Genomic DNA, 21,880 nt, shown 5'->3' on the forward strand with positions numbered 1-21,880 from the left:
CCCACCTCTCACTGGTGTATAAGGAGAAAATCTTATATCTTTGAGAGTCATATGAACAGAACAGGAAAGAAACTGAGGCACTGGGAACAAAATGAGATTATGCAACTGACATTACTATACTTTGAGACGATGATGAGACTCATCCGTTTTCCTTCTTTAGTTACACCTCCTAACAGACCCCTGGAGGGGAGGACCTGCTAGTCAGAGATAGAGACTGAAGCAGCCCCAGTGACCTTAAGCATCATTTTCCCTCAGCTCTCAGTTCTTCAGCACACCTCCTGCTCCATAGTTCTTGCTTTGTGGGGGATGCTTAGTCCGAAAGGCCTTGCCCCTGGATCTAAGGAAAGTGTTCAAGGCAGGTTCAGAACGGGAAGGGCAAGAGATGAGCAGAAAAAGTGGTGGGTCTAGTCTGGGACCTGGCTGAGATCTAGACTCTCAACCTCCTCTATTCCCTCCCCAAACTTCCGACATGTTGAAGCTGACGACAAAGCCTAGCTATTTTTCCTCCTGAACGTCTGTGATGGCCGGCAGGAGAGGGAGTGGGGCTAGAGTAAGTGCTGAGGGTGGTGCTATAGCATCTCCTAGGTGAATTGGGACTGACCTGCCCCTGTTTTTCCAAATCATGGCCCTGATGCAGTGTCGAGAGCCAACTTGCTTTTCAATCCTCTGGGAGATGTTGTGGTACGGAGGGGCTGGAATAATTTAAAAGCAACTAGCTGCTCTTTCTGCCCCCAGATGTTTCTGGCCTGGTTTAGAGGTTTTGGGTGGGACTTCATTCCTAGCTCTAGGGGATGAGAATCCGGTACTTCTTCCTCCCACCCCTTCATCTCTACTCTTCTTTCAGATTTGGGGGCATGATGGGGAGCAACCAACACCAGAGAGAAATAGGAAGCTACTGGGACAGCGTCCTGCCCTTTTTGAGGGCTGGAAACTCCACACACTTTAGGGGTTCCTTAAAGTGCTCTGAGATCACAGATCTGATGGCCTTCCTACCAGAAAAAAAAATAACAAAAAACGGTGCATTCACTGGCTCTCCCTCCTCCCTCCTCCCCTCTGCCATCACTCTGCGGCTCTCTTTTCCATGTTCTCTTTCTCTCTCTCTCTCTCCAGCTCTTTTGGCCACTCTCCCTCTACTGTTTTTTCTCATTCTATATCACCAGTACTGGTGGGTATGTTCTCCTCCCTACCCCCAACAAAGTTCTTTGATTTTAGTCACTTTGTCTTCCCTTTGCTTTCATACAACTGTTCTCAGTCTCTCCTCTTTCTGTGTCTCCTCTTTGTTTCTCTTTCAATCTCTCCATTTCTCCATTCTCCCACCTCTCAGCCTCCCTAAGAAGAACAGAATCTAAAAGTTAGAAGGCATTATTATCTAGCCCCTGGCTTTATTTCTCCTTCCTCCACCTTCTCACTCCTTAGCCCCCTCCTAGGATAACTGGGCTGTGGTGTGAGAAAGAAACCTCACCCAGCACTGATAGAGTCAGATACCCTATCTAATGAGGTAAGAGGGGGCTGGCTCTTGTGCCCATTAACTCTCTTTCCCCCACCTCCTCCCCTTCTTTTAAAACTTCCATTGCCATAGAAACACCTGCTCATGTTTCCTGATGGATGTTCATCCCCTTTCTCTTCTCTGCCTTCCAGCAGATTCCCCCACCATAACTGTATAAGTGTATGTGGCGGTGAGGGGTGGCAGGGCAGAACTCCCCAACTTCCCTGGGGGGATGAAAATGCTTAGGTGACTGAAGGAGCAAGGGTCAGATCTTAGTACCATGAAGGGTCAAACCTCTAGTCTTAGATTCAGGTTTCTCCTTCTATCCTTATAGGGGGGAGTTATAGGCTACTAGAGGGATCAGGATATGAGGCCTGGTCACCTCCAAAAAACCCCCAACAAAACTCCCCAACCCCAATCTCTGGGGAAATTGAATGATTGGCAGGATGGAGTCAGAATTATGGGAAAAGTTGGATCAGCCAAAGCAAATGAGAATGAGACCAGAGCAGAAAGAAACCTTAGGAATCATCAAATACAACAGTTTAATTTTCCAGAAGAGGAGACTGAGGTCCAGAGAGGTTGAGTGATTTGGACAAAGTCACAAGGCAGTAAATAGCACAGGAAGCACTGGATTCTGGGTCTTTTGACACCCAAGTCCAATGACCTTTCCATTATATCATGATTCCTATAAGACTGACCAAGAATCTTATTTTACCCATTCTCCCTTCCCCTGGGAGGAAGCTTCAGAGGCTTGAACTTTGGATGTTAAACCCTAGTTGCTATAATCAGCTGGACAAGAAACTGAACAGATCCCACTGACTTGATCTACCCTGGACTGTGGTGTTCAGGAGATAAGGAGGTTCAGATAGTCAAATCAGGTCAGTTTTCCCTTCCTGGAGGAAACCATGTTGGCTGAAGAAAAGAGGAAGAGAGGAAAGGGAGAGCTGCCTCTTATGTGAAGGCCCTTTGAAAAACAATATGGGCCGGATGAGTTCTCTATGGAGACAAGCTAGGGGTTCCTGGGTCCCTAGAGGTTTTTCAGGGTAGGTGGGGGAGGCCACAGGCAGAGATGATATTCACAGCTGCCACTAAATCAGGAGGTGTCGGTAACAGCAACCACAGTGAGAAGGGAGCAAGGGGCCCTCCCTTCTTCCTTCTTTGCCTCTCTGCCTCCCTCCCTGTGACCCAGTGGGAGGGGGAGGCAGTTGGCTGTATCTAGATAATGCCAGCTCATGCAGGGACTGACCCCCAGGCAGCCCTAAAGTAAGAGAGAATGAAGCAGTTTTGAAAAAAAAGAAGAAAGAGGAAGAAAGAAAAGGACCTTTTGCTAGTCTGTAGCCAAAGAGAAATGGTAGATCATAGGATTTTGAAAGGAAAACTATCTTAGAGATTATCTCATTTGACCCCTCCCCCTTTTTACATGGAAGAAGCCCAGACCCAGAGAGACTTGCCCTCAATAACAATGAGAAGAGCTGGGCCTGGCATCATGGGGAGAGATGAGGGCAGAAATAGACTACCCCACAGAGACATGCCCTCTAGAGTTAGCCAGGCCAGGACTGGGAATCTGGAGGCTCAAGCTCCCTCCCTGGGTAAAGGTTCTGTCACAGGTGAATCACTCACCTCCACCCCAGGACCAGTTGCTGATTCAGAGAAGTATCTTTGGGCATCCTGGAAAAAGAATCACTTACTCCCATATCCCCTGGGCCTTAGCATCCTTCTTCAATAATCCAAAGCTTTAAAGGGATTGGTCAGGCTCATGCCCTTGACCTTAACAACATCTAAGGACTAGGTTAGAGGTGGTTCATCCCTGCCCTCCCTCCGCCCCCCCCACCACCACCACAGTAAGGGAAGGCCAGTGTGCCTTGGGCAGGGAGTACATTTTAGGGCTGAAAAAAATAAACTCAGCCTATTTCAAGTTAAGGCAAAGGAGTTCCCTGGGGAGGGGCAGTCTTTTGGGAGTGTCATAGGATACTAGAATTTAGAGCTAGAAGAACCTCAGTCCAACTCCTCATTTTACAGATGAAGAAATTCAGCCCCAGAAATCTTAAGTGATTTCAATACAGTCAGAGCCTCAAATTAAGATAGACTGGAATGAGTTAGGACGTGGAGATCATCCATCAGGGGAAGGTAAGAACTGGGGTAAGGAATAGTCTTAGGTTAAATCCTCTTTCCCCCTCCTCTTCCAGCTTCTCATTTATTCTATTTTTTTTTAAACAAAACAAACCCTCAGGGCAGTAGCACACCATTAAAATACACCATTAAAATATGGAAAACAACCCTCAGCAACAGGCAGGATGTATCTCAGGAAACACAGGAGCAGGGATCAATGACAGACTGGCTCCCCCTTGTCCTTTCATCTCTCTCTCTTCTTCCCTTCATCTCCTCCCTTCTCTTCTTTGGCTTTCATAATGGGGAAACTGAGACCCAGCATGTAAAATTGTACTTGTGTATCCATGTTGAATACATATCTGCCTTTCACAGTGAGAAAACTATGCTTAGCATGCAAAAGTACACTCATGTGCCTACATGAAATACGTGTTGTTTGTTTGTGTACATGTCTTCCATGTGTTGCTATTCCACCACACACTAGTAGAAGATAGAGGTCTTAGGAGTATTCAGGGGCTTTGAATATAGGGACCTCTAAATTCACCCTATAGCCTAGGGGTACGGCTAGAAGCAGCCCCCAATCTCTCCAAATTGGAGGGAGGAGGCTGAGATGCTGCCTATTCAATGTGCTGAGGGTGGCCTTGAGTTCTATATGCCACCCCTCCTCCCCAATTGTGATGATAGCAGGGGCACCGAGTTTTATGGCAAATATGTATTTTCCCTGGCCAGCAGGAGTTTAGCCTCACAAGTTCCAGAGAAGAGGAAAATGGAGGGGGTAGTGAGGTAGAGGGGAGACCAGACCAGGGACCAGGTTCCAGAGGTGAGAACAGGCTGGAAGGCAGTTGAGAGAGGCAGGCAGGGAGGTTCAGGGAGTTCTCAGTATCTCCACAAGGCATCAATGCAGTTGGGGAGCAGATGGTGAGAGTGGGCGAAGAGTGGGGAGGGGGAGGGGGCATGAAGAGGGCCTTATTGTTACCCTGGGAAGAACCAAAACGCTCCCTGTTGTCTGGCTCACTGTTTTGTTCCAGTGTCTGAGACTGGCCAGGCTGCAGCAGAAGGGATTTGGTTAGAATGAAACCGGTTTACCATAGAGACGGCCCTGTCTGTTTAAATGTGGGTTCTTTCCTGGGGAAAGAAAGACCTTCAGGGAAGCAAAAACCTCTGGCTGAGGGTGAGGTAGTCTCTGTCTTGCCTGAATGCAGGGACTAGATGGATGACCTTCTGTACACTAGTCCTGAGGGGGTAGGGCTGGCAGAGTCTCCTGAGGACTGCTTCAGAGGAAGGCCTCTATCTCCTCCTAGCAGATGGAGTCGTATTATCTGGGGTCATCAAGATGGGCTTTCCAGGAAGATGAAGAAGGGGAAGAGATTTTGTGTAGAGAGTCCATTTACATCCATAGGTATCATAGGTGGTAGTCTGGGTTTGTTTGTTTCTCCATGATCATGAAGGATGAAGTTTCTTGTGCATAGCTCACTCTTCAAAGACAGTTTTGGCATAGCAAGTAAAGGTGCTAGACCTGGGGTCAGGAAGACCTGGGTTCAAATTCTGCCTCTGACATTTACTGACTATGGGCAGAATCATTTAATTTTTCTGAGCCTGAGACAACTTCCTAAGATTTATCTCCTGGGTTTTAGAAGGGTTTGATCTGTGTTGGTGGAAAAAAGTTCACACATTGATGAAATAGGCAAATTAACAGAATCATAGATCCTTGACTTACCATCTGGAACATCATAGAATATCTACAGTATATGGCTCCTCAGAGGTTGTCTGATCCAGCTTCGTCCACCCCATTCTATAGATAAGAAAACTGAGGCCAAGAGACAAGTTATCTAAGGTTATACAATAGAAAGTAAAAGTTAGAATTTGAACCCAGATCCAAAGTCAGCGTTCTTTTCCTTTATATTATCCCAGGAAGCTCCTTCCCTGCCTGCCATTCTCCCATCCCCATGGTTTCATTCCACAGAACCCATCAAATGCTTGTGTATAGGTAGCACAGGATAAAGGGGAGACAGAACTGAGTCAAACCTGGTCCCTCCCTTCCGGGAGTTTCCAATCATATAGGTGATAAGACAGACACAAATCACTACAAGGCAGAATGTAATCACTGCCATTGGAGAAGTAGAGAAGACAGTAGAGGGCTTAGAACAAGAGTTCTTAACCTCTTCTGTGCCATGGACTTACTCCCCTTTGGTAGACTGGCAAAACCTACAGAATCCTACTCAGAATAATGTGTTTTTTTGTTTGTTGGTTTTTTAAGACTGAGTCTCCCTATTGTTCAAGGAGGGTGTTCAGATCTGGCCTCAAATATTCAATAGCTGTGTGACCCTGGGCAAGTCACTTAACCCTTTTTGCCTCAGTTTCCTCATCTGTAAAATGTGCTGAGAAGGAAATATCAAACTACTCCAGTATCTTCGCCAAGAAAATCCCAAATGGGGTCACAAAGAGTCAGACAAAACTGAAATAACTGAACAGCATCTTCTTATTGCGCCAAGGCTGGGAGAAGCACCTGCTTATAGGCCCAGTTCTATTACTGATGAGTGTAGAAGCTTAGACCTGCTCTGTTTCCATCCCAGGCTGGTTTGCCCCCTCCTTAGGCAGTTGGCAGCTTCCTGTTACTGAGAGCTCACCATTTTGGCACCAAACTTAGTGCAGACACCCCATTCAGCTTCAGCCCTACCACAGCTCAAGTGATCTACCAGTCCCGGTAGCAGGGATTACGTGTGGGTTTACCACCCCCAGACAGAATAATGGGTTTTTTTAATGCATAGAATAAAATACACAGAATTACAAAGGAAACCCATTATGCAAACAGTAATTATATATTTTTAAACAAGTTCATTGATCCCTGGAGAGGAGGGAGAGCTCTGTCCTGGTTATGTGATAGGAAATCAGATGGGCTTCATGTAGAGGCAGTATTTAAGTTGGGCCTGGAAGGAAATGCAGATATTTTTTTTTTTAGGTGGAGGTTAGAGGGAGGCCATTCTAGTCAGAAGGAACAGAGGCAAAAGAAACAGAGGAAGGTAATAGGGTACATTGAAGTCCAGGGTGATCATTGCATGTATCCTTCACCCCAACTGCTTGTGCAGATGTAAGTAGAACTTTGTGACACCAGGGCAACTGGGACCCTGGATCCCAGAGAGGATGGGGCAAAGGGCCTGCGTTCAAGAAAGCTCCCAGTTCCTGCCTTGAATGATCTGAAGTATGATTATAGTCAATTTTTTTGGTTTTGTTTTTGTTTGGAGGGAGGAGGGCAGGGCAATTAGGGTTAAGTGACTTGCCCAAGGTCACAGGGCTAGTAAGTGTTAAGTGTCTGAGGCCAGATTTGAGCTCAGGTCCTCCTGACTCCAGGGCCAGTGCTCTATTCACTGCGACACCTAGCCGCCCCTATAGTCAATTCTTAACTCTATGCTACCGTGTTTCCCCGATAATAAGACACTGTCTTATTATTTTTTGGACAGAAAAAACACCAGAGGGCTTATTTTCAGGGGAGGGCTTATTTTAATGAATATTGACAGCAATTTTAATAAACAGGTAAATGTGAACAAAAAAATGTACCTTTATTCAATAAGCAAATCACTGGGGAAGAACAGGATGATGCGCTCACTGCTGCAGCTCTGATTGGATGCAGCTCGTTTCACGGGGGGGGGGGGGGGGGACGGTGCATACAGGGGGTACCGTAATGTAGCGTGTATCGCAGGGGATCACCTTCACTACAGCAGCAATCTCAATAGGGCTTATTTTCGGGGGAGGGCTTATTTTAGAGGAATCTTACACAGTAAGGGGAGGGCTTATTTTCGGGATAGGTCTCATTATTGGGGAAACACGGTAGTAGAGAGAAGCCAGTCAATCAATCAACAAGTGTTTATTAAGTATCTACTGTTTGCATTGTGCTAGGTGCTAAGGATGCAAAGACAGAAATGAGGCTGCCCTTACAGAGATTACATTCAATGAATGGAGATAGTGTGTGTGTGTATGTGTATGTGTGTGTGTAAGCATATATGAAATAATATGAGGTAATTAGAGAAGGAGGTCCTAGCACCTGGAGAGATTAGGAAAGGCTAATCCAGAAGATGGTGTAGAAGTTGAACATTAAAGGAAGGGAGAGATTCTAAGAAGCAGAGATGAGGAGGGGGAGTATTTCAGGCATGAGAGAAAGCTAGTGCCCTGGAGGGGCAGAAGATACGAGGCTGTATATGAGGGTCTCTAAGAAAGTTAGTTTGGCTGGACAGAAGATTGTATGAAAGAAAACAATATATAAAAACTTGGAAAGGTGGATTTGGATCAGGTTGTGAAGTGGAAAAAAACCTCAGACAAGAAGGTTCTTAAAACAGTGAATAGTCTCCATATCTTTTAATGTCTGACTGTAGCTTAGCACAAAATAGGTGCTCAGTCAGTATCAGCTGAATGAAAGGGAATTATGTGATAGGTTTAGCCTTGTTTTATTATGATTCCTTTGCTGAAGTCTTCCTCTGCTGCCTTATGGCATGCAGAGTAGCCTTCGGCGCTGGAAGGCTATGCTGGCCTTCCAGATGGATGAAGCTAACAAGCAGAAAATGCTGCCAGGAAGGCTTGGGTGATGGCATTATACATCTGTTGTTCAAGGACTAGCTTAGCTATGCTCATCACCAGAGGGCTGTCCAACAAGTGATGAATTGTTTTGGTCTCTGTAACCTAACAAAGACTGCCTCCTAACAATTGCCCTTAGGCATTGATCTGCCCCTGCCTTGTGAATGTACAGACAGAGAGATGGCACAGTGAATTTGCACTTCCCCAATCTCATGTCAAGTAGCATGTTGATAATTTGATCATTTCAGTTGTGTCCAACTCTCGGTGACCGCATTTGGGGTTTTCTTGTGAAACACATTAGAGTGGTTTGACATTTCCTTTTCCAGTTCATTTTACAGATGAGGAAACTGAGGCAAACAGGGTGAAGTGACTTGTCCAGGTTAACACAAATAGTGTCTATAGCCAGCTTTGAACTCAGGAAGATGAGTCTTCCTAACTCCAAATATGGCACTCTATCTACTTTGCCACCTCGATGCACCAAGGAGCCTGTAGGGCTAGAAATCAGAACTCTGGGGAACTGGGGCATGTCATCCCATCTGAGGAAACCAGAGTTCAACTTGAAATCTCTCCTCCTACTTCCACTTCCATGTGTTCTTTAACTATTTCTCTTTTTTAAAAAATTTAAACAAATTTATTGATATCTTTTTTTAAATCACCTTCCCTTCCAAAAATATTTTTCTACCTTCCCTTTTCCAAGTCATCCCCTCTAACAAGGAATTAAAGAGAAAGAAAAATAGAAATAAGAGCCATATAACAAAATTAACCAATGCATCAACTGAGTCTGACCCCAGAATCTTCCAACTTTACAAAGAAGGGAGGGTGGTGTTTTTTTCTAGAACTATTTCTAGAACTCTGGACCCAAAAGTACTGTAGACCTACTTATGGTCCTGTTCCAAGTGAAGCCTATGGCAGAGTTTCAAAAAATTACCAAGTCCCTACAGATAAGCCACTAATGGATGGATGATCCCCAGTTGCTGCCATGTGGAAGAAGGCAAGCGGCTAAGGCAGGGGTTTTAAGGAGATCAGGGAGGACTCTGATTTGTGTAGCTGATTCAAGCTTCTCAAATGCTTTTCTCAAAACAACACTGGAAGGTAGGTAGCAGGAATCTTGGCCTAATTTTACAAAGAGGGAAAGAGAGACTTTAAGGGACTTGATCACAGTCACATAATTGTTAAATCCCAGAAGTGTTGTTTAAAGCCAGGGCCTAGGACTCCAGAGCAAACTCACTGACCACTCGGCCACACCCCCTCTCATGAGACTATGGGTCTTTGTTTATGTCATAATCTAAAGTTAGATGCCTAACAAAAGTCTTGATATCCTGTATCTGTAGCAATAATCACAAATATCACGTTTGATCAACCATAATTGATAGGAATAGGTACTACTATACTATCTAAAACCCTAAAATATATGTAAGTTGCAATTTCAAGGAGTGGAACAAGGAGGGCAGATCTTGGATTTCATTGATATAATAAACTTCCAGAATGGAAACTCCCTCTACCAATGCAGATTGGCAACCATTCTATCCCTGTGGTCTTAGAAAGTTATCCAGGGACACTAAAAGCTTCTGTGACTTTCCCAGAGTTACATGGTCAGGCTATGCTAGAGGTCCCAGAGTTCCATGGTTGGGCTGTGCTAGAGGTCGGACTTAAACACAGTCTTTCCTGACTCTGAGGCAGATTGTCCACTGTTAGAGAGGATTTGATGACTTAGAGATTTAGAGGAGAGTGACCAGGAGACTATGTCCCTCGAGGATTCATGGAAGGAAATGAGGGTGCTTGGCTTGTAAAAGAGAAGGCTTAGGAAAGGACATCAGAGCTGTCTTCAAGTATCTGAAGGGCCAGTGTGTAGAAGAGGGATTTAGTTTTATTCTACTTAGTTCCAGAGGACAGAATAAAAAGGAATGGGGGGAATAGTGACATATTTTGGCTAAGTGCAAGAACAAACTCCTAATCCCAAGTCCATGCTATGCTCACGTTAATAGTAATAACAGCATTAATATATTGCCATAAGGTTTGTAAAATGCCTTTACAAATGAGGAAACTGACACATAGAAAAATTAAGAAATTTGCTCAGGGTCACAGTTAGGCATCAGAAGGAGGATTTGAACTCAGGTCTTTCTAATCCCAAATCCAGTGCTCTATGGTTCTTTTCCTTCTGTCCAAATCCTATTCCTTCTTCATGGTTCGGCTCAAATGCCAGCCCCTTCCTCCATCAAGCCTTCCTTGATCTCTCCTTACCCCCTTTGAACTACCATAGCACTGGTTTGTATCACCCATAGGGCTTATAGTAAGATGTGTTTCTTAAGGGAAGGGACTTTTTATCTATCCATCTATCTCGTTATCTAGTTATGTATTTATTTATGGTGTATATGTGTGTCTCCAGATCACCTAGCATAGTGCCTTGTTCATAGTAGACATTCTAAAAATGCTTTTTAGAGTGGGAGGATGGTAAATAAAAACAGTTAGAAATATCTCAAAGTAGAATATTTGGGGGGGAGGTGTGGGGAGTAGAGGAGGAAATAGAGGGCATCAAGTCAAACCTGTGCATGACACCCTGTGTCAAGGAGGTGATTCTGGGTCATAGACAGGTTTGACTAGATGCCCTCTGAGGTCTCTCTCTGACTCTGAGATTCTGGACTCTGAATTTTTCACCTCAGATCTCTATACATCAGGATTACTCTGGCCTGGGAGTTCTAAACTACTTGAGTTTTATAGTGACAAGATGGTTCTCTGGTTTAGAATGAATCCTATCATGGTTGTTCCTTCCTGAGACAGATTAACTGAGTGCTATCTGAAGTCACACTTTCTTCCTGGGCCCTTGAGACACCCAGTATATTATTGGCCTCCCAAGGGTGCCTAGAGTTTTCTGTTTTTATTGGCTGAACACTCTCCTATCTGTCAATCCCACCGGCTGCAGCCCTCAGGCACTGTTCAGCCCATTCCACAATAAAAACCCTTTCATATCAATTGTCTTTATTTCATCCCTACAACAGCCCCTGCAGGGTAGACATTATCGCCGGGTAGACATTATTATTATTATTTCCATTTTTAAGATGAGGAAACAGGTCGGGTAGGTACAGTAACTTGTACAATTAAGTTCAAGCATTTATTAAGTGTTTACTGTATGCAAGGTTTTGTACTAGGCTATTTTTTGTTTGTTTTCTTGTATTTTTGTCCTTCATTCTTAAAGAGGACCATGATATCAGGAAGGTGATGCCATAACTTACAAATGAATTGGATTTAAGTGGGAGAGGGCTGTGCAAAGACATCAGCCTCATATTAGGCACCAGGAATAAGACAGTGGAAAATGGCACAGGCCTCACCCTCCAAGAGCTTATACTCTAAAAGGAAGGAGAATAACACAGACATAAATAAGTGTAAACAAAGTAGAATGTGATGGGGTCAAAGGGAAAATCTTGACAAAGCCCTCTGAGAATATCAGTGAGGGAGATGGTTAATCAATGACCAAAGCCCAGGTCTTTCTCGATATGTTGTGCTCTGTGCCAGGGAAGGCACTTTGGAGATTAAGAATCAATCAGGGGGCAGCTAGGTGGCACAGTGAATAGAGCACTGGCCCTGGAGTTAGGAGGACCTGATTTCAAATGTGACCTTAGACACTTGACACTTACTAGCCGTGTGACTTTGGGCAAGTCACTTAACCCTGATTGCCTCGCCTCCCCATCTCAAAAAAAAAAATGAAAAAGGAGTATTTATTAAGCACCTACCATGTACCAGGTTCTAATTACTTTTACAAATATTATCTTATGTTATTATCTCCATTTTACAGTTGAGTAAAGTGAAGCAGACAGTGGTCCTGGGTCACAGCTAGTAAGTGTCTGAGGCTGTACTTGAACTCGGGTCTGTCCTGATTCCAGGGCTGGCACTGCTGCAACACCTGGCTGCCTTTGATGAATGAAACAATCCCTACTCTCAAGGAACTTACATTTTAATGGAGGCGACAAGTACATATATAAATATATATAGGATAAACACAAAGAGAATAAAGAGACAATTAAATAGAAATTAAGTACAAGATAGTTGGGAAGGAATAGTTGGGAGGATGAGGGTGCCTAAGCTGCATTTTGAAGGAAGAGAAAAATTGTATCAGGTGGAAGTGAGGAGTGAGTGCATTCCAGGCATGAAGGATGGCCAGTGAAAAAGTTGAAAGACCTGGGATGTAATAGAGTAACAGAGAGCAAAAAGGCCACTTTGGCCAGGTAGCAGAGGGTGGGGGGGCAGAATGTCCAATGAGGCTGGAAAGCTAACTTGAGACCAGCTCATGGAGGGCTTTAAAGACCAAACAAAAGAATTTGGACTTGAAACTAAAGGTAATAGGGAGCTGTTGGAGTTGTTTGAGTAGGACAATGACATAGTCAGATCTGCCCTTAAAGAAAACCACATGCTAAGTGGATTAGCAGGAAAAGAGGAGAGATTTGAGGCTAGGAAACCATTATATATTATATGTAGGAGTAAGGATTTGGATTTCAAGGGTATCTGGTGGCTGTAGGGATAGAGATGTCAGGGTGGGAAAGACAAATTACAGAGGTTGCTTGCTCAATTCTTCTTCTCCCCTCCAGACAGAGGGGCCCTCCAACAGTCTGTGGGGGAGAATCTTTAGACCTTTTCTACTCTATCGTATGACGGATCAAGGGAGCTAAGATGTTCCCTCTTAGCCCCATTCAGAGCCAATTAGGCCTTACCCCAGGAGATGGGGGCATACAAAGACTCAGGCCCTTGCTTCTCCTTTTCTCTTGGGAAAAGGTACTAGGGAGAGATCCCTTTAGTAATGAACAATTCATTGCTTGCCTCAGAGGTTCTTGCCATAGGTTGAGACATCTCAGGAAGAGATGTGGGGAAGTGGAAGTGGGGAGGGAGAATGCATTTCTCCTTAGCAGAAGGAGAATGAGGCCTGTGTTGCTGGCTCCTCTACCTACTTCTGATGGTCCCTCGATATTGCAGAGGTGATAGATGTCCCAGTTGTGCTGAGGAAACTGCCCAGAGAGCCATGGAACCTGTGTTCCACTGGGCCCAGATCCTTCCCATGGGCCCTTTTACAGGAGTGCCAAAGGAAGCAATAGGAATGTGAGCTCCAGGATATAATCCCTGGGCCCATCCTTTAAGGGATGGCAGGAGTTTTGCTCCATTCTACCCAAACTAAATTGGGGTGAGGTCCCCAAACTCTCTATTGCAAAGATGTTCTTCTAGCTTACTTGTCTATTTACATGTGTAAATTCATTTATTCACTCATTCATTCATTCAACAAACTTCATTAAATATTGATTGTGTGCATGTTCTTAAGGTAGGTCCTGGGCAGAGACACAGAGATATCTTAGAGCTCATAGTTTAATAGGGAAGGTAACTAATAAAAAATCAATAATGCATAAATAATATAAATACACAAAAATAATAAATTAATTAATACAACTTAGCATATGATGAGTATAAAGGATTAGAAAAATCAGATGATCTCAGTCATTTATTGGACATATGTCTTATATGAGAGTTTATTATGCACATGTTGTAGATAATTAGCTGGCCTCAGGGTCAGAAGGACCTGGGTTCAAGTCCTACCTATTACACATAGTTACTGTGAGACCCTGGGCAAATCACTTAACCTCTCAACAGCCCTGGCATCTAAGACACTACGTTTAAGAAAAGATGCCTGTCTTGGGGTTGGGGTGGCAAAGTGGTACAGTGAATAGAGCATCAGCCCTGGAGTCAGAAGGACCTGAATTCAAATCTGACCTCGGACACTTAATACTTACTATCCCTGTGACCTTGGGCAAGCCACGTAACCCCAATTGCCCTGCCCTCCCCCATACAAAAAAAAGCAAAAAAAAAAAAAGATGCCTGTCTGCATGGAAAACAAAAAGTCTTCACTGCAGGTTCCCTCTGTCAATGAAATTGTAGGCCAGGTAAAAAAAAAATGTATTATGTATTTATATCCCATGCAACAATTCAAATATTTATCAAAGGCATGTTGTGTGCAGAGGCTAGGAAGAAATACAGACTTTAGAGAAGACTGTCTATGAAATTAGCCTGTTATTTGCTTTCAGAGTGTAAGCAGAGGACAGGTCTGACATACCGTATGGCACCTTGTACAGAGCCATGCACAAAGAGCTGTTTTAAAAGGTGACCTTGTCTTATTCAATAGATTTGTTCCTGAAAAAGTTGCATATAAATAAAATTTATGTAAATCAAATCCTATTTTAAACACTCCTTTAAAAAAGCCTGGGAGTGGCATCGTAGAAGCAGCTCTGACATCAGAGGACTGAGTTTGAATGTTGGCTCTGCTACCTGCCAGCGCCTCTCTGGGGCTCCGATTCCTCCCTCGTAAATGAGGGCATTGGACTAGATGATCTAAGGTCCCTTCCAGGCCTAAAGTCTGTGATCTAAATCCAGACAGAAACAAATCCTGCAAATTGAAGGACCTGTGTAACAAATCCTTTCTAGGAGAGGAGACGGACCAAGCCCCAATTTCCTTTGTAAATCTAGATGAAAAATCTGTAGGTCGCTTAACTCAGGGCCCAATGGGACAGGTTTATGGATGGCATTTGAGGCTCAGTTGCCATAGGCCTGGGTGGGCAGTGTGGTCAGTGGCAGGGAAGAATGGGTCCAAGCTAAGCAGGTGCTGGGCTGCAGGCAGGGTTCTGGGAAGGAGGCAGTATATTGAACCAGTCTCTGAGTCAAAAATACATTCAAGTCAGACTTCTGGGTTGGGAGTTACCAACTCCTATTTCTGGGCTCTGCCCAGCCTCAACCTGGCAGAAAGAACACACTTCTCAGAATTAGCATGTTGCTCAGAGAAAAAGCATGCTATAGTCAAAAGTGGCCTTGGAGTCAGGAGCAGTGGGTTCAAATCCATATTCAGATGCGTTTAAGCTGTGTGACCTTGGCTTGTCCCTTGACTTTTCTGAGTATCAGAGTCCTCATTTATAAAATGGAGATAATGATATTTATATGACTTACCTTATGAGACTGTTTTTTGAGGAGAGAGCTCTGCAAAGCTTAAAATGCTGTGGAAATGGAGGTTATTGCTGTTATTAGGGAGCAAATGGAGGACCAGTCCTTGAGAGAGAAGAGAGGACCAGACAGAGAGAGAGAGAGAGACAGAGAGAAAGAGAGGGAGGGAGAGAGAGACAGAGAGAGAAAGAGAGAGAGACAGAGAGAGGCCCAGGGAGCTGGAGGAAAAGAAGCAAGTGGAGTCCTGGGCTTAGGAGGCATCACATTTTTGCCTGGACAGCCATGAGCTGGCACCATGGGACTGATTGAGGGATTTCTGGGGTAAAGTTACCCGTGCTTGAGCCTAAGGGAAGGTGTGCTGTGGGGAGAGAGGACCCCATGCTCAGGAAAACTATGCTTTTGTCCTTCCTGCAGACCGGTCCTGGCAATGCCGTTTGGCTGTGTGACTCTGGGAGAAAAGAAGGACTATAACCAGCCATCTGAGGTGACAGACAGATATGACTTGGGGCAGGTCATCAAAACGTGAGTTCTGGGCCCTGGAGAAAGGGAGTGGGGTATCTGGAAGGGACAGTGCACCAGTAGGGAAAAAAGGAGGAGGAAAAGAGGGACATCATCTTGGTGGGGTGGAGGAGCAAGGTATATGGAGAGAGAGAGAGACAGAGAGAGAGAGAGAGGGAGAGAGAGACAGAGAGAGAAAGAGAGATTTGAGATAGAAGGATCTGAGTTCTAATTCCTGCTCATTTGTATGACTTTGGACAAATCATGCCATCTCTCTAGGGATGTTTTCTTCACATGGATAATAAGATGGGTTGAACTAGATCTCTGAGCTGTTTCCAGTTTCAAAATCATTTGATCATATGATTGTGAGGAAGGGGGCAGGGGGTAGGGGAGGAATGTACCTAGGCTAAACAGGGCCCTGGGCTGCAGGGAAGAATTCTGCGAGATTTTTCGGGCCAAGGATAAGGCAACAGGGAAACTGCATACCTGTAAGAAGTTCCTAAAGCGAGATGGGCGGAAGGTGCGCAAAGCAGCCAAGAATGAGATCATCATCCTGAAAATGTAAGTGCTAGGTGGCAACCTCTGACCCCAGCCCTGGGGCTGAAGGTCAGAAGGGGGGACCTAGGGGTGAGGGCATGGGGATGAAAAAGAAGAGGAAAAAGACAAGTGGAGGGAGGTAAAAAAGAAAGAATAGAGGCAAGGAGAGGAAAAGAAATTGTGAGTGAGGAGTAAGAATGGAGTCATGGAAAAGGAAAGAAGGATTGAAGGGAATGGGGGCGGAGTGTGGGTCAGGAATGAAAGCTTTTCCCTGACTCCAGAGGGTCCTCAAGTCCAGATCTCTGGCCTCTTTACTTCTTCTGGATGACTGGTCACTGGCCCTGGCATCTGGCAGTTTTTGGACCCTGGCTTGTTCTCCTACACCTACCTCTCCATCTCCTTACTGCTCCATTAACTTCCCTTCAGAAAGAAGAGCCCCAGACTAGCTCCCACCCCCCAAACCCATTGCAGCAAAACAGTTCAGCGCCTTTCCAAATAGATTCCCCCTCCTTCCTGTCATAGAGGGATCTTATGTCCATGTGTGGATTGGATTGTGGCTTTGGAGGCCCTTTCCAGATCTGAGATTCTGTGACTCCCCACTCTCACCTCTGGCCTTAGGGTGAAGCACCCCAACATCCTGCAGCTGGTGGACGTGTTTGTGACCCGCAAAGAATACTTCATTTTCTTGGAGCTGTGAGTAGGAGAGGAGGTGGAGTCTGGGGTCCCCAATTATCCACCCTTAGCTTCACCCTGAAATCTTCCTCTGCCCCATCCTTATACTGCTAAAGTCCTCCCCCCACCTCCTGCCCAGAGGCTGAGTTTCAGTGGTGTGAGAGCTCCCTGGCAGACAAAGTAAAAAGCTGTCCCTAGGTTGGCAGTGCCTGGAGAGAACCTGGTCCTTCTGAATTCTTTACCATTTATACTCTGCCAGCTCCCCAAGAGGAGTTCCAGGATCCTGCCTTTCTCCTGGAGAATGGTTGGCAGGCTCCCTTTTCTGGCATCTGTGCCCCTTTCTCAGGCTCTCTCTAGGTTCCAGCACATGTGGGAACTTCTCCAGGTTAGCCAGCCTCCTGCCTCCAAGCTCATTAAGTTCTATAGAATCTTGGGTCAAATTGGGAGCAGCCTAGCTAGTGAAGACATGTTCTGGCTCTGGCATCAAAGTAACTCTTCTAGCCACACACCCAAATACACAGTGTCCTTCCAGAGCCTTTAGCTCATCCCTGTCCCTTGGTCTACCATGTCCAACTTAGGGGGTATCTCAGGAAGTACATGTGGGAAGAGGGCTCAAGTTTCATTGTCCCACAGGGCCACAGGGAGGGAAGTGTTTGACTGGATCTTAGACCAGGGATACTACTCAGAACGAGACACAAGCAACGTGGTGCGACAAGTCCTGGAGGCCGTGGCTTACCTGCACTCCCTAAAGATTGTGCATCGAAACCTCAAGGTGTAGCCCTGGCCCAGGGTGGAGAAAGGAGCTGGAGGGGATGAGTGGCTCGGGGGGGGGGCTTGTACTGGGGAGGGGGAGGCCCTGAGTTGTAGGCAGCTCTCACTTGTCCAGGTTTCAAATATCTTCTTTATAAAATATCCAGGTAAATTTGTAATCTCTGACTAGCTCTCCTTTATACTGATCCCTGCCACCAGGCAGTGGATACTTGGGGGGACATAAATTTATGGGATCTAGCCTAAGCTAAAGTAATCAGGAAAGCTAATTACTGGGAGCAGTATGCATTTAGATAACAAATAAAAATGATATTCAGAAAAATTAGTGAAACATGTTTGGGAATTATCCATTAGTTTGGATTATGTATACCTCATGATGGAGGTTCTTCTCCATTTACACAGATAATTGAGAGCTGGCTCTATAAGGAAGTGGGGATGGGTATCTGGGCTACAAGGATCTGAAAGCCCTAGAATAAACCTCCTAGATCTGAAAGACCCCTAGATTTGGAGTCTGAGCACCTCAGTTTGAATCCCAGTTCTGCTCTCTCTTTCTTTTGTGACCTTCCATGTCATACCCTCTCTGTACCTCAGTTTCCAACTCTATATAAAATGATGGGTGGGAGGGGGGAACTAGACAATCTCTAAATCTATCATTCTATTAAGTTCAAGGCAGGGGGAGGGAAGGAAGGGAACTGTAACTGGGCTGGGAGACAGCGTCTCTGGCAAAGAGCATGGTGTTCCAGTGGTGCAGGAAGGGGTGGGTCTTGGGGGCTCCAAGCAATTTCTCAAGAGTATCTCATAGGATCTTCTCCCACTTATGGGGTCTGGTTGTAGTTGGAGAATCTGGTGTACTACAACCGGCTGAAGAATTCCAAGATTGTCATCAGCGACTTCCACCTGGCCAAACTAGAGAATGGACTCATCAAGGAACCCTGCGGGACCCCAGAGTACCTGGGCAAGGAGTGGGAATTTTGGGGTGGGATAGGGAATTTAGAGAAGGGGGGAATAGGGCAGGATCCAAGGAAGAGAAGGGAGGAAACAAGCCTGGGCTAAGATCCCATCCGCAATGGCTTCTTGTATGCCCCCGAAAGACAGGTCCCCACCACCACCCTCTTTGTCCTCAGAAAGAACCCCCTGCCCCATACATATCTGGATATGCTTTGGGACATTTCCCCCAAGATCCAGGCGGGCAGAGAGGATGTAGGATGGCATCAGCAGGACCCAGCGGGTAAGGGAGGAGGGGAAACTCAGAAAGGGTTAGTTGGGGCATGATACTGATGGACTCCGTGGTTGCAGCCCCTGAAGTGGTCGGCCGACAGAGGTATGGACGGCCTGTGGATTGCTGGGCAATTGGAGTCATCATGTATATTCTGTGAGTGGGAAGAGTGAGAGGAGAGGGAGGTGAAGGGAAGAGGGAAGGAAAAAGAGTTCTGGCCTTCTGGTAGGCTATACTTAGGGATTCCTCTCCCCACTCTGGACTGTAGGCTGTCAGGAAACCCCCCCTTTTATGAGGAGGTGGAAGAAGATGAATATGAAAACCATGACAAAAACTTGTTTCGCAAGATCCTTGCTGGAGACTACGAGTTTGACTCCCCATACTGGGATGACATCTCACAGGCAGGTGAGAAGGCCGTGTGGACCCAAACTCTTGAGGCCTCCTCCTTCATGCTCCATTTTTTCTCCATCTTCTCCCACAATGCCTAACCCATCCCCCCCACCCCCCAAGCTTATCTCTTGGAACCTCTCAGGTTGCCACTCATTGTAAGGACTCAGACCCACCTATCCTGGACTATCTCCAGGATCGCGTTCTGATGGTTTAGCATACTCAACTCACCCTTTCCCACTCCCATCTCTCAATGGGGACACAAACCTTCCTCTCCACATTGGCTCCCTACAGCCAAAGATCTGGTGACTCGATTGATGGAAGTGGAGCAGGACCAGAGAATCACTGCTGAAGAGGCCATTTCCCATGAGTGGTGAGTGGGCCTCCTAGGCTTCTCGGCTATGTCCATGTCAGGGAATGGGATGTGGGGTTCATGTCTCACAGGACTATGGGAAGAGTGATGTTCGAGTGGGTCTCTGATGAAGGATACTCCCCAGAGCCTGAAATGAACAACAGAGAGCTTCACATCCTGGGGGTTGTATCCTACCAGCACTAGAACATTAGGCATCAAGACCTCAGGGTATACCCTTGGTCCAGGATGGGGGAAGGCACTGGAGGGGATGGAGGTCAGGGTTGGGGGAACCACAGGCTAACTTTGGGGAGGAGAAGACATTTCATTTGGGGTACAATTTGAAAAGGGCAGTGTAGAGTTACTTCTGAACCCTACATGTTGGGAGCAGGTTGTAATTAGGTAATCCTGTGGTCAGTCCCTAGTTAGAGGTGGGGACCCTCCTGGATTTCCTCTTAATACCAATTCAGGCCATTTTGGTTTGCTTTATACTCATTGCTAAAAATCCCTGGCTCCCAAATGCCAAGTCAATGCCTGGAGTCTCCTCACTCTTCCTTGTCTCTGAGCTAACTTAGTTCTCTGAGTTTAGAGATCTTTATACCTAATCCCTAATTACTTGTCTCACTGTGTCCTCTTGGGAACCCTATCTCTGGGTCCCCAGATCTCTTTCTTTTCTATTCCTTGTTTCCACTCACTCCAGACCATAAGAGTATGTTTTCTAAGGTTTATTGACAAAGAAAAAGGGTATATGCAAATTCAGAAATAATATGACAGGGTAGGACAAAAAAAAAGAAGATATATAAGAAATCTACCCAGTTCCAGAAATGGGGGTCCTAAATTCCTAATGTAAGTTCTCCCATAGCTATCCTGGCCATTGGGAATCCTCTTGGGGCTGGGATGAGAGTAACAGTATCATGGCTTCTTGAGAGAATTGCATCCTATCTCTAGGGACACTCCAAAGACAAATTTGGGGTTCACCCACCTGTATTTGATGGACCAATAATACTGATCCACTTTATAGTAATCTCAGTTTCACTTAGGAAGCTTCCTGAAGACTGGTCAGTCTTTTGCTGATATAATACAATATGATATGATATGATGTGACATGATATGATATATTGTATTATAGATCCCTTAACTAATTATCCACCTGACTGTACCTCCATCCCATCAGAGAATTTTACCTCTCTAGGAATGTTTCCTCATCTCTAAAAACAAGGAATTAGGACGTCTTCCAAATCTCAAATCTCTTATGCTTCTAAATCCTCAGTAGGGATTTTTCCCAACCAGGATGCTGACAGCTTGGGAGCAGGGGGTGGGCACCAAAGGAATATGGGCATTCACCCCTTTACCCTCTTCTAGGATTTCAGGAAATGCTGCTTCAGATAAAAACATCAAGGATGGAGTCTGTGCCCAGATTGAGAAGAATTTTGCTAGGGCCAAGTGGAAGGTATTGACCAGGGTGGCCTCTTTCTCCCTCTGTGCAGCTGTTTTCTTTCTCTCCCCCACCTCAGATATTTCTGGCCCTATTCCCCATGGATTTTTCTCTTCCCCAAGGATTGATCCTCTGAATCACCCCTGCCCTGGAGAAAGTTACCCTTTGGGTAGTCCAGAAGTGGTTGCATGAATGAGCAGAGGGCCCAGCAAAGGCCCTTGGGTCAGTGATCATTGGAGAATTTTCCAGGTGTCAGGGGATCCTGTGGTTAGGGTTTGCCATCCCTTTCTTCCACCTGAGTCATTTTCCTCCTTCCAGAAAGCTGTCCGAGTGACCACACTCATGAAACGGCTCCGGGCTCCAGAGCAATCCAATGCAGCTGCTGCCCAGGCTGCTCCAGTCACGGACACTGCCAACCCGGCAGCAGTCGGAGGAGCCACATCTGCAGCTCCAGGGGCCACCGCTGCAGCTCCTGAGGGTAGTGCCGCTTCAGCTGCAGCAAGCACTGCCAAGCCTGCCACCGATGGCAGTGCCACCCCAGCCACTGATGGCAGTGCCACACCGGCCACCGATGGCAGCGTCACCCCGGCCACCGACGGCAGCGTCACCCCGGCCACTGACGGCAGTGTCACCCCAGCCACCGACAGGAGCGCTACCCCTGCGAGTGGAGGGAGAGCCACACCTGCTACAGAAGAGCACACTACGCCAGCCCCCCAAAGCAGCAGTGTGTCTGCTCCCAAGGCAGCTGTGTCCCCTGAGCTGGCCCCGGCCCAACCGGACAGCACAGCTTCGGGGAGCCAGTCAGTACAGGCTCCGTCCACGTGTAAAGGAGAAGAGGCTGCCAGCCCCGCCCAGGAGGCGAGGAGCGAGGAGACCGGCTGAGCCGGGCAGGGG

At 46.1% G+C, this 21,880-nt stretch overlaps 1 protein-coding gene across 1 annotated transcript in view; it reads left to right on the forward strand.

Annotated features, from left to right (window-relative positions):
• CAMKV (CaM kinase like vesicle associated) overlaps window positions 1–21,874 on the forward strand; it is a 24,235-nt gene extending 2,361 nt beyond the window's left edge. Inside the window, exons 2-11 of the mRNA XM_069095416.1 lie at window positions 15,539–15,646; window positions 16,052–16,183; window positions 16,778–16,852; window positions 17,465–17,603; window positions 18,434–18,554; window positions 18,896–18,971; window positions 19,084–19,220; window positions 19,497–19,575; window positions 20,914–21,001; window positions 21,305–21,874. Of these exons, the coding sequence (XP_068951517.1) occupies window positions 15,552–15,646; window positions 16,052–16,183; window positions 16,778–16,852; window positions 17,465–17,603; window positions 18,434–18,554; window positions 18,896–18,971; window positions 19,084–19,220; window positions 19,497–19,575; window positions 20,914–21,001; window positions 21,305–21,868 (1,506 nt within the window). The 5' untranslated portion in view covers window positions 15,539–15,551 and the 3' untranslated portion in view covers window positions 21,869–21,874. The remainder of the gene's footprint in view (window positions 1–15,538; window positions 15,647–16,051; window positions 16,184–16,777; window positions 16,853–17,464; window positions 17,604–18,433; window positions 18,555–18,895; window positions 18,972–19,083; window positions 19,221–19,496; window positions 19,576–20,913; window positions 21,002–21,304) is intronic.
• The last annotated feature ends 6 nt before the right edge of the window (window positions 21,875–21,880 follow it).

This window comes from Petaurus breviceps, unplaced genomic scaffold (genome assembly GCF_028583685.1).
Source record: "Petaurus breviceps papuanus isolate PSGF00001 unplaced genomic scaffold, PetGlider_PUasm1.0 227, whole genome shotgun sequence".
In the NCBI taxonomy this organism is placed as follows: Eukaryota; Metazoa; Chordata; class Mammalia; order Diprotodontia; family Petauridae; genus Petaurus; species Petaurus breviceps.